The 12,642-nt window shown below is 39.5% G+C and overlaps 1 protein-coding gene across 3 annotated transcripts in view; it reads right to left on the bottom strand.

Moving 5' to 3' along the window:
* Positions 1-12,105, bottom strand: part of prpf39 (PRP39 pre-mRNA processing factor 39 homolog (yeast)) — a 39,245-nt gene extending 27,140 nt beyond the window's left edge. For 2 of the 3 annotated variants that reach the window (XR_008723983.1, XM_055640369.1), the window contains exons 1-4: positions 11,951-12,105; positions 9,328-9,779; positions 2,643-2,768; positions 1,831-1,949 (exon numbers count right to left, since the gene is read on the bottom strand). Coding sequence is in view for 2 of the 3 variants with exons in the window: in XM_055640369.1 (XP_055496344.1) it covers positions 1,831-1,949; positions 2,643-2,768; positions 9,328-9,779; positions 11,951-11,963 (710 nt within the window). In the remaining variant the exon portion in view is untranslated. The remainder of the gene's footprint in view (positions 1-1,830; positions 1,950-2,642; positions 2,769-9,327; positions 9,780-11,950) is intronic. The other variant, XM_055640368.1, reaches the window with a different exon arrangement.
* Positions 12,106-12,642: the final 537 nt, after the last annotated feature.

Genomic DNA, 12,642 nt, shown 5'->3' with positions numbered 1-12,642 from the left:
TGCTCATTTTAACACTTCAGAAGCAGGCCCAACACTAGTTTGACCACAGCCCATGTACGAATGTATTACTATCTTTTTGTTAATTATACTGATTTGCAAGACTTTGAACATCTAAAAATAAATTAGGCAAGATTTAGCAACAATGCCATATTGTAATTGACAGCTTTGAAATATTTAATTTTAAAAAAACTGATTACTGTACTGCATTCTAAAGAAATAATTTTTAATATTTTCTAAAAATTGTTTTCAGTAACAAAATCAGATTGTTTATTTTATGTGGCCCAAATACCAACAATCAAGCCTTGCATTTAAAAATTGCTTTAAAATAATACTCTGGCACATCTTATAAAAAAATGGCCATAAAAACTCTCTATTCTTGCAATCGACTCTTTTCCAAAATCATTGTACATGACCTTAAAACCTGCATCCAGCTTTCCTAGATCTTCATGCCTGAACTTAAGGTTTCAATTCCCAAGTAGTGAAATAGCATTGATCAACACACCAATTAGTTCGCTAATTTATTCTCTCTGGCAATATCATTTGAAATCATTGTCTTTTCCAGGTGCACAATAACAATATTCATATCTGATTCATTGCAATTTTACTTGACCCCATCATTCTAAATTCGAGGAATCCCTGCCTAACATACTGTCTATGTCTCGATGGGCAATATCTTTCTTCAAATATTTTGAAGATAAATATCTTCTCTCACAAACAAACTTCATTCCCAATCTTTCTGCTCTATTGCCTGCACTTATGCTCTCATCCACTCTCCTCCCACCCAATGCAAAATAATTTCCCAGCCATCCTACCTGCCTACAAATTCAACAGATAATGAGTGATAATGATAATGATTATTTCTCCCACATTAAACAAAAAACACGTGTTCCTCTTTCATCATTCCAAAAGGAACCATTTGCTCTTCTATCTCCACAAGCATCCCTATTTTTTTATTCTATTGTCTTATGCAACTCCGGGACTGCAGAACAAGCATGGAAGAGATGGTCTACAGTGTTCCGTTGGTTGAGGTAATATTATGGTTATGCAGGTTGGTTCAAGAATCTGATAGTTGGAGGAGAAAAGCTGTTCTTGAACCTACTGCCCGCAGCGAGAAGATGGTATGGTCTGGATGGTGGAGAACCCTGATGATAGAAGCTGTCGTCTTGAGGTAGTATTTCACGGAGATGATTTTGATTGAGGGAAAGGTTGTGCTGGATAATACATCATTAATTGCGCAAATGGATTGCCCAACAAGCAAACAATGAGAAAATAACAAATAGGAGAGATCTTGTTTGTGATCTCTCAAACAAGAGAGATGTTTGTTTGACTCTTGCCATTGTGCTGCCGCATTTCCACACAGCTATGGAATGCAGATCTGAGCCATGGAACTCCATGCATTCTGCCAAATATTGAGCAATATGGTCATACACAAATTTACAGTAGATCCCATTTAGTCTAAGTAAATTAAAACAGTTATTAGTTCTTCCTAACCTTAAAGTGTGAAGGGCTTTATCACACTTTTCAGCATTGTTTTCTATTAAAAACAAATATGTAGAAAACAGTAGAGAAATAAAAGCGATCATCGTCACTCAAATGTGATAAAACTCAGCGAGAGGCAAACGGCACATAAGGAGAAACTAGAAAATATAGTGAGCTGGACATGATGAATGTGATACTTTCGAATTTCTTTGAATTGTGAAGGTGGATAGAACTCAGAATAAAATTTAATTTTTAAATAATGTATTCAAATGAAATTTACTGAAGGTCAATAGAAAGATGCTAATTGAATTACCGTGCAATTATGTCACAATGATACCAATCCAATATTACCTTTTTATTTTTGCATCAGTTTCTGGGTTGTTGCTATCCAAGGTCTCTTTTAAGAAATTGATATAGTGGAGCCATAGATCAACACTAAGAGGTATTGCTTGCAGTCCTTGCCGGTACACCTGCGACAAAGAGTTTCTAATAATAACTAAAATTAATTTATTACTAAAAAACCACCAGCAGAGTCTGTATACTGAAAATGTTACTTTCCAGGAATTTGTTTGAATAATCATCCATTACCATTATGTGGAGGGTGGTAAGAACATCACAATGTTCTGCTCTCCACGCGTACAGCCTTGATCTTCAGAGTGTGAGATGACTCCTGCATTCTGACAAGGTAGGGCAGGCTTGGGGTACAGACCATAGGGCAGACCCATTAGAACATCACTGACAGCCTCTAACCACAAATGTAATAAAATTCAGCAAAAAGAAAACACAAACATAAATATAGGGAAAAATAATTGGGTTTAAAATTATAGCACCCAAGTAAAACTGTCAGAAAAGCCCTGCCCTACTTGTTAAACTGCATTGATTTGCACTGCAAAGCTTGACAAATTGTAGTACTAATGAACCTGTTAACAAAGAGAGAAGACATTAGCTGAAAACTGCTAAGGGAAAATATATTTTTTTAACTCTGAAAAAGTGGATGAGACCATAAAATTATTTACTAAAGCCAAAATCAAAATCTCAAAACCTCTTACATGGCTTGCATTCGCTTTTGAATAGAATATGTCTTCTATTAATCTGAGACATGGCCAGATTAAAATTAAAAATGAAATGCAAATAGAAGGACAAAGTCACAAGAAATCAATCACCTCATCTGCCTCTGTCAAGTTGGTATGTCGCCGTTCAAGATCAGCATATTTTTTCCAATAGCCATAGCAATATGGGTAGTGGGACAAAAAATGATCAAAAGCTCTTCTGGCTGCCAGAATATGGTTCTGCAAAAAAAAAAGTGCTTCAGTTTAATTTCGACACATACCTCAGTAATGTGAACTCATTTAGAGTCATAGAATGATACAGTGGGGAAATAGGCCCTTTGGCCCAACGTGCCCACATCGGCCAACATGTCCCAGATGCACTAGTCCCACCTGTTTGCATTTGGTCCATATCCCTCCAGACCTGTCCTATCCATGGTGGTTACATTTTATTTTAATATACCTACAATTCAAAATCAAATTTCCATTTAGCGCACATTAAATGATTTAATTATTGTTGTTCATTATTGTAGGGATGATAAAAATAAAAATGTTATGAAACTAATTTTGTAAGAAGGAATGGCCAAACACCCTCGGTAATGACATAGGTACACTGTAGTTATCGGTAAAACCTGTATTCCAACCAAAGTAGAATCACATTTGCATTACCATTCTTAAGACAAGCCAATAATACTCTGACCAAAAGGTACAATTTATTCAAATTTAAAATCCACCTGAACAATCTAAACTAGGCTTAACATTACACATTGTACAAATTTCAATGTGACTGCAACTTCCCAGGAACTTCTCACTCCAGAGACCTAAACTCTAGACGTACACTACTGGGTGAATAACTGGGAGCCAAATGTACTCATACAAAAAATTGAGAATTAATTAAAAAGATTGTTCAAATAATGGTTGATATTTGAAAGATTGCACTAATTTACCCAATCTTGATACACCGAGAATGTAATGATTGGTCACCTTCTAGAACTAACATCAATTGGATTCAGTTAAGTTGTTTAACAAAATTCTGCAACAAACCAACAGGAAGTGAGCAAATGCAGTTTGACAGATTCTATCCCACAACAAATGTTTATGCTGTCAATTAACTCCAATTTCTTCACTGTTTTCCCATCCGCTTTAGATCACTAAAATGTATTTGATTAAGGAAAAGTAATCTGAAGGTATTCAAGCTAATAATCAGGAGACTCAAAAGGCAACAGTAGCTCATGATAATTAAATGTTAAGACAACACGTGCAAGTTATTCCAAACAAAAAATGCTGCTTTTTATAAACTACTACAGTCCAAGAATAAAGTCCTTGCATGCAAACTTCTCCCTATAGCTCAGGCTCTCAAATCCAGGCAACATCCTCGTAAATTTTCTCTGCACTCTTCCCCGTTTCACAGCATCTTTTTGTAGCAGGGTGACTACAACTGTACATAACGAAAGTGTGGTCCTGGAGGTTTTGCAAGGACAAAAGCATCTTCTACCACTGTACCACAACATCCCATTATCTATACTCAATTATTATTATTTATTTTTTATTTATTCATTTTTATTGGAGGGAAAAAATACAGTACATCTGACATATTGCATTACATTTCCTTCCATTTTGTTTTTTTATATATAATAACAAAATAACCCTTACCCACCCTCCCTAAACACCCCTTGGCAGTTAATGTGTTCACAATACAAACATATCACAAATACAAATGCACATTTTAACAATAATAAAGTAACAAAACAGAATAAAGGCAGCTCCCCACCTACTGTCAAGTGCCCTCAGTCAATAGGTAGTTCCTTTAGACCCTCAAAGTATAATAAAAAAAGGTCCCCATTTCAAATAAAATTTTTCACAGACCCCCTCAATGTGAATTTAATCTTTTCTAGCCTTAAAAAAAACATCATGTCTTCCAGCCAAGCAGCAGCAGATGGAGGAGTGGTAGATTGCCATACCAGCAAGATTCTCCTACGGGCCAAAAGTGATGTAAATGTAATGATATCAGACTGGGTAGCATTTAAACCCAAGGTTTTATCTGCTACACCAAATAGAGCTTCAAGCGGGCAAGGTCTCACTGTCATCCCAAGGACTTCACTGATGGTTTTAAAAACCATTGCCCAGTAGTTACCAAGTTTGGGGCAAGACCAAAATGCACGAGTTAGATTGGCTGGAAAGAAGGAGCTGTCAGAGCCAGCGTCTGTCCCCGGACATATGTCAGCAAGCCTGGCTTTGCTTAAATGAACCCCGTGTAAAACTTTGAATTGTATGAGCCCCAATCTAGCACATGATGACGAGGAATGGACTATTTTCAGTGCTTCTGTCCAGCATTCCTCAGACAGATCTATACCAAGGTCGTCTTCCCACCTAGTTTTAACTTTGTTCAGGTTTTGATCTCCTAAAGACATCAGTTGAGAATATACTACAGAGATCAGTCCTTTATTTGCAACGGTAAAAGTTAGTTTATCCAACACTGTGACAGGCGGGAAATCAGGAAAAGAGGGAAATGTTTTCATGGCAAAGTGATGGACCTGAAGATATTTAAAGAAATGATTATGTGAGAGACCATATTTTCTGTGTAGGTTATCAAAATGCACATAAGACCATTCAAACCCCACTTTCTAAAGGTGATTATAGTGTGGAGGGGGTGGGGGGGGGAAATAAATGGTTACTGTGAATGGGACCCAGAACTGAAGCCAATGTAAATTTATAATGGCAACAAAATCGATAAAAAATTTTGATGATGGATAGTACGACAGGGTTGAATGTAAATCAAGAGGGTTTCAATGGCAGGGAGGAATATACTAGAATTGAATTGAATCCTTTATTTGTCATTCAGACCTTTCGGTCTGAACGAAATGTTGTTGCCTGCAGCCATACATGTAATAATAACAACACCCAATAAACATAAATTAACATCCACCACAGTGAGTTCACCAAGCACCTCCTCGCTGTGATGGAGGCAAAGGTCTTAGAGTTACTGTCTCTTCCCTCCTCTTCTCCCTCAGCACTAAGGCGATACCCCACCGGGCGATGGCAAGTCAGTCCTGCGGTTCAAGCTCCGCGGCCCGGGGGTGGTCGAAGCTGCCGCCCTCCAGTCCAGCGGACGCAGTTGTTGCAACGGGAGCTCTGGAAAACAGGCACCAGCCTGTGACCTGCGAGCTCCCGACGATGTCGTCCACTGGCCCGCGGCCGAACCCCGGATTCAGGTCGCCGCCGCCAGAACTCCGCCTCAGCCACCGGAGTACCGTCTCCACCCCGCACCGCCCACACGGCAGCGTCTCCGCCCCACACCGGGCTGCCCCCACGGGAGCACCTTCCAGCCGGGAGCTGGTCCGCCCACACGGGAGCGCCTTCTAGCCGGGAGCTGGTCCGCCCACACGGGAGCGCCTTCTAGCTGGGAGCCGGTCCGCCCACACGGGAGCACCTCGTCGGGGCCCAGGCCGCCCACACGGGAGCGCCTTCCAGCCCGGGAGCCATGACACACGCACGCACGCACGCACGCACACACGCACGCACGCACGCACGCACGCACACACACACACACACACACACACACACACACACACACACACACACACCACACACACACACACACACACACACACACACACACACACACACACACACACACACAACACCACCTAATAACCAAAAATGTAACTGAACTAGACAAAAAAAACAACACAAAAAAGTAAAAACAGACAGACTGCAGGCGAGCCGCAGCCGTTTCACAGTGCCGCCACTTCCGGAACTAAACTGGGAGAGACAAGGAAATAACAAGACTGACTCAAGTAGACACCAGTCTGTATCTGGTCGGTGGAGCCAGAATAATATCTTTTGGATATTAGATGCCCAGTAATAATGAATAAAGCTAGGAAGGCCCAGTCCACCTACTTCACGACCTCTTTGGAGAGTGCACTTATTGACCATTGGAACCTTGTTACCCAATATAAAGGAGGTTATAGATTGGTTAACCGAGTTAAAAAATGACTTGGATAGGAAGACCAGCAAACATAGGACCAAGTAAAGAAATCTGGGAAGTACAGTCATCTTCACTGACTGCACTCTCCCAGCCATAGTGAGAGGTAGACTACGCCATCTCTCAAAGTCAGCCTTCATTTGGCTAACTTGAGGCGTATAGTTATCTGCAAACAGGGATGTAAAAGAGCGGGTAATGTGTATTCCTAGATATCCAAAACCTTCTTGAGATATGGGAAAGGGCAGGGCTTCCTGTCGGATCTGTAGGGCTAGGTTGATGGGAAAGCATTTGTTTTTTGGAGGTTTAGTTTATTGCCAGAGAAAGTTCCAAACTGATCTAACAAGGACACAATTGCAGGGCCGCTCACATAAAGAAGGAGGTCGTCGGCATATAGAGACACACGATGTTCCCCGTTTCCTCTCCTAATGCCCAGGAATAATGTGGTTGACCTAACTGCAATAGAGAGAGGCTCAATTCTGACTGGCTGCTGTCAGCAATCTCTTGGCATATTTGTTCTTCTAATTACTGTTGGCTATTTGGGGATCCCAACAAGGTGATCATCCCCTTTTTTATTTCTCAGCCTCACCTCATAGCCTCATGGGATAATCAATAAATCAACTCCCCTCCATCTCACCTGTAGCATATGATTCACGGAGCATACAGCTGCCAGTCTTGTCCCTCCCCAAGCCAAGTTTTCATAATGACTATAAAAACACGTACCTATCGATGTCCTGGGTTCATTTGCCTTATCTGTCAGTTCTCGAGCACCGAATTGCTAGAGTTGCAAAACATTGCATGTAAATGGAAAGGGATGGAACAAATAAAGGGAATGTCTGCAATATAGTAAAGGCCAACAGATATGATTTATCCAGAGGGTGATGATGCCAGCTAAATGAGGGTGCTTAAGTTTTTTGTTTCAATGGTACATGATCTGTCTATCTGGACAGGATATAAAATGCAGTGGAATTAAAGGAAAGAGAAAGATTAAAATGCCAGAACTGTGAGATTACACAACATCAGAGAAGCAACACATAGTAGGCTCTACAAATCCAATATAAAATGGAAATTCTAAAACTCTACAACTCAGTCGATAGAGAAAAATAAAAATAATGAATTCTCAGAACTCTCCATTTATACCAATGGCAAAGGGTGGTTACGTGAAATTAAAGGTTGAGTCCTGAGAGCTGCAATGTGCCAAGAATAAATAGTGTTTCTCAACCTTACACGGGGCTTTTCTGGGATGGTGGAACAGCCAAAGATAGAGCTCACAGTGGTATGGAGAATAAAAGAAGCAGGCAACTGAAATTCAGACTGTAGAGATGTTCAGCAAAGCAAATGCAGAGACTACATTGCGAGCACTGAACAATAAACTGGAAGATGTAAACTGAATTATTGATTCATCTGAAAGTGGGACATAGAAACATAGAAAATAGGTGCAGGAGTAGGCCATTCAATATGATCATGGCTGATCATCCAACTCGGTATCCTGTACCTGCCTTCTCATTCCATTCCATTTAGGACTTTCCATTTAGGACTTTTCAATTGCTAACATTTGCCCTGTAGATATCTTGAGAAATTATCTAATGCGTTTATCAAATTATTTCTTGTACACTGTCCACCTAACAGTACTTTTATTTTATCCAGTGTGCAAATCATAAACTGTATTTATAATATGCAATCAGTTGGACGAGGGAAAAGGCTTATGGCTCTCAACAATATACAGCAAAGAATCGATTTATTAAAAATGAAGGAAAACGTGACCACTGTAACCTCCCAATAAAACCAGTGTAGTTCCTCCATAAAAATGCAACATGAAGGATAATTCATTTAAACTACATGCTTGAATTATAGCAATTCATAGTACTGTATGCTTGACTGACAAAGCCATGAACCAATCCTCTCCATAATGCCTAGTCACAAGAGTTTTACAAGAAGCTCTAAGAAAATTTTGATTTTGTTCTTAAAAATATCAAAATACTACAATGGAAAAAGCTTCGCATTTCCTAGTTATCAGATAGAACAATGGTTCCCTAGTTTAGGCTAACGTACAAAACTTCTCCCATAAGACAAGCATTTTTTAAGATATTAATAACAATTAAAAATTGTTTGTGGTATTATTAACAACAGGATACAATATACGTTCCATTAATTTAAATTGTATTGTATCGTTAAGGTGAATATGGAAAATATTCTATGAAATTAAAGAATCATAGGGAATTAACACAGAAGACGACAATATAGGTTGTATAGAAAATAACATTAGTAACTTGCATTAAAAAAATCAGCTTATGAACAGCTGTCAGAAATAGAATCCTGGTGCAACCCAGGGACTGATTGTACTATAAATGATGTTGACAGTTTAATCCAATAAATGTAGAATTTCAGTGATTCCAATGAAAAAATCATTTTTTTTTTAAAAACTCTCAAAACTGAATAATAATATAGAAAAATTAGCTAACCAACACAGAAGGCAACCAACATTTACTCTGATTCATTTTTTTTTATGGTTGAAATTAGCACTCAAGGATTTGGCAGTGAACCAGACTTAAATCTTAATTGTAAATCTTCTTAAATTAGATTTACACAAAAGCAAACGGAGTACACCTCTAAATAACATATGGTTGAATTGACAAGTCTGATAATCATTCAGCTCTGTTATTTTTATCATTGGCAGAAAGTGTTACTGCACCAGCAATACATATTCTGTTAACAAAATAATTCAATTTTTAGCATATTAAGATAGCACACTAGTGCATTAAGCACATCTTTTCCAGAAGTGATGAAAATCAATGAAACAATATTTCACATTCTACTCACCTCCTGCTCTACATATTGCAGCAAATACGTCCAACCTGTGAAGTCCTGGGGATTATCCTCAACCACCTTCCAAAACTTTTCATATTCCGCAGGAAAGGGGATTTCAGAATCATTAAGTCCTGCATTTTCTATATCTTCCACTATTCTATCAGGTGAAGAATTCTCAGCTTGCGATTCAGTGTCCATTGAAGCTGAACCTTCAGGTGATTCCACTTGCATTGTTAAAGAATGTGGCAAATTTGTAAAGGGCTCCAGACTGGTTTCTTGTCCAATAACTTTATTTTCACTTACTACAGCTTCTGGATTAGAAGTTGAGATCTCATGTGTTTCAGAAGTGTTTGGTATGAGCATCTCTACTGGAAGAGAATTGCTTGTGGAGATACTTTTGCACAAGTCACTTTCATCAATAAACGTAAGCCCATCATTCTGTGACAATGCTGTTTGACTTAGGCCTTAAAAGTAGAAAAATAGAAAATTAGAAACATTGATTGAACCTCAAAGCAATTTCCCTAAAATTCATGTTTTTTTTCAGTTTCATTGCTTGACAAATATAAACCTGCCATTAAAGACTCCCATCAGAAATAAATGAAAGCATATCTATGGAATATCTATGAAATTCAAGCAGTATTATTTTTTTCTTTAATATCACAATGCAAGTGCACTCCAACCATACAATGCAAGAACTAGCACTTCAACATTATCCGAGTGCAGATGCTTAATTTTGATTAAGAAAATACATTTTATATGCAATTTTAGAAATTCTGATACTAACCTAGCACTAGTCATTAAATGAAAATGAATGGCAATCCTAATTAGAGGGCAACATTATTTGTTGGGAAGTGCATATTGAATATCTTTGTTGATCATGTACCTTTCAAAGTAATGAAGATATTCACTAGATTTAAACAAAGTAACATTTGTAAACAAACTAAACAAATTTTGGGGGGAAATTGTACATAAAAAAATTAGAATATGTAAATTGAAAAAATAATATTTTCCCATGGAATTACTATAAATAGAACATTTATCATTCCTCCCAAAGCACAACAAAAAACGAACACAGCATTGTTTCACAATTCATATGATGGTGATGAAGCATTCGAAACATTGATCGTACCTCAAAGCAACCAATGTTTGATCAATATTTCTAATTATTATTGTTTAATAAAGCATTAATACTGAAAATGATGTTCATTGAAATGTTGAGCATTTATGGAGGAGCAATGGACTTGAACAGAACAGAATGAAAGATGTTTGCTTCCATTGTTGAACTAGGAGTAGGATATTAATAGATTCAGCAGGAAACAGACAGGCTAATGAAATATACATATGTGTGATAGATGAAGTTTAATACACGGAAACGCGAGATCATATATTTCGGTAGAACAATGCAAAATAGAAAATATACTGGTCTTAAAAAGATGTAAGAGCAGAGGGCCCTGAGGCTCTATGTACACAAATCATTGAAAGGGCAGGTTGAGAAAGCTTTAATGAGGCATATACAATTTTAGGGTTTATAAATAACAGAATATAAAATCAGGGTATTTTATAAAAGTCTGGCCCAGCTTTCACTGGAGTATTGTGTTCAAATCCAGTCACTGCATTGTAAAATAATGTGAAGTCAATGGAAGAGGTCCAGAAGCGATCAAGAATGGTTCCAGGGATGAAGGATAATAGTTAAAGGGGCAGATTAGAAAGGCTGGAACTGTTTTCATTTCTGAAAGCCAAGGAGTGATTTGATGGAATAATGATGACTAAAAACAGATGAACTGGCGGTGCAGTGGATAACTGGTCACAGATATATAGTAAAGGAATAGAGACTTGTCCCTAACATGTGGTTAAACGTAGCGTGCTTATAATAAACGTGTAAAATGTCAGCATAATTTTCTGTGCTTGGAGTTTGAACCCACAACTCCCCATGGCTGACAGTCTTACCAATGGAATCACAGCTGACAGTAGACAAACTCATTGTGGTATCCATTATAAAAAGGGTTCAAGAGCTTTACTATAATTGAATGATTGATAAATACTTTGCGTCACAATGAAATTATTTGTTTTGCATACTCAAGTCAAGTCAACTTTATTTGTCACATACACATACAAGACGTACAAGATACCATACACAAAGTATGCAAAGAGTCGCCACGTATCCGGCGAAAGAACACGCTCTAAAAAGTTGTTTCCTCTACCTACACTTTTCAACTATGTAAAAGAAAACCAAAACTCTTAAGAACAGGTGTTCTGACAGTCACATTGAAAACCAGCTGACTGACTCCATGATTCTCAGCCGCCAGCGGGGGGTGAGACTTATATTTTTAGACGCAGCCGCGCCCCATTGAAGGGCATCGTGGCAGCGCTGGTCGCCACGGATCCGGCACCGGGGTGGGCCGATGTTCGGGGCCGGCGGGCTTCACCAGGCGGCCTGGTGCTTTTATTAAAAATCCCACAGGGATAAAAGAAACGTTAGGCCTGAAAACCCAGGCTCCGGCCGCCACGAAAGCGGCGCGCAGCTACGATGCGATGGTGAGGAACGGCGACGGGCATGGCCAATGAAGGCCGGCACCATCGTCAACCGCTGCCGCTCCGTCTCCATCGCCCGCACGGTCTCACCGACTGCACTCACCTCGCGCCGCCATACTGCCGTCGGTCAGTTAATGCCGTTGCTGCATCAGTCAGCCCGCCCTCCTGCCACGCAGGCGCACAATGACACAGCCTCACCGTCACTGGTCGCACCCTGACCCAAAGATACTGCTCCTCTAGTGTCTTATGCCCGGGCCGCCCTGTCACGTGATGCTCAGTAGCTGATTGCTGGCCTGCAGCAAGATGCTGGTAAACACCAAAGATACCAGAGGAGCTCCTCTATAATCTTTGGTAAACACTGAAGATTGACCCGGCGCTGCGGGTCAGGCACCATCGCTGGAGAGAAGGAATGGATGGCGTTTCACAGTGGAAGACACCAGCAGTGTGCCAAGGGAGTCAAGGGGTGGAAGTTAGTGGGGTGGCGATTACTAAGGTGAAGGTGCTAGGAAAACTGAAAGGTCTGAGGGTGGATAAATCACCTGGACCGAAAGGAATGCACCCCAGGGTTCTGAAGGAGGTGGCCTCAGAGATTGTGGAGGCATTAGTTCTGATATTTCAAGAATCAGTGGTTCCTGAAGATTGGAAAATTGCAAATATCACCCAGTTGTACACGAAAAGAGAAAAGCAGAAGAGCAGAAACTAACTTCGGTGGTTGATAAGATGTTGAAGTCATTTATTGGTTACGCAGTAATCAACCTAATCATTGATTAGGTTACGCAGTACTTAGAAATTCAC

The sequence above is a fragment of the Leucoraja erinacea genome, chromosome 9 (assembly GCF_028641065.1).
Source record: "Leucoraja erinacea ecotype New England chromosome 9, Leri_hhj_1, whole genome shotgun sequence".
Taxonomy (NCBI): domain Eukaryota; kingdom Metazoa; phylum Chordata; class Chondrichthyes; order Rajiformes; family Rajidae; genus Leucoraja; species Leucoraja erinaceus.
This window is presented reverse-complemented; position numbering and strand designations above follow the sequence as displayed.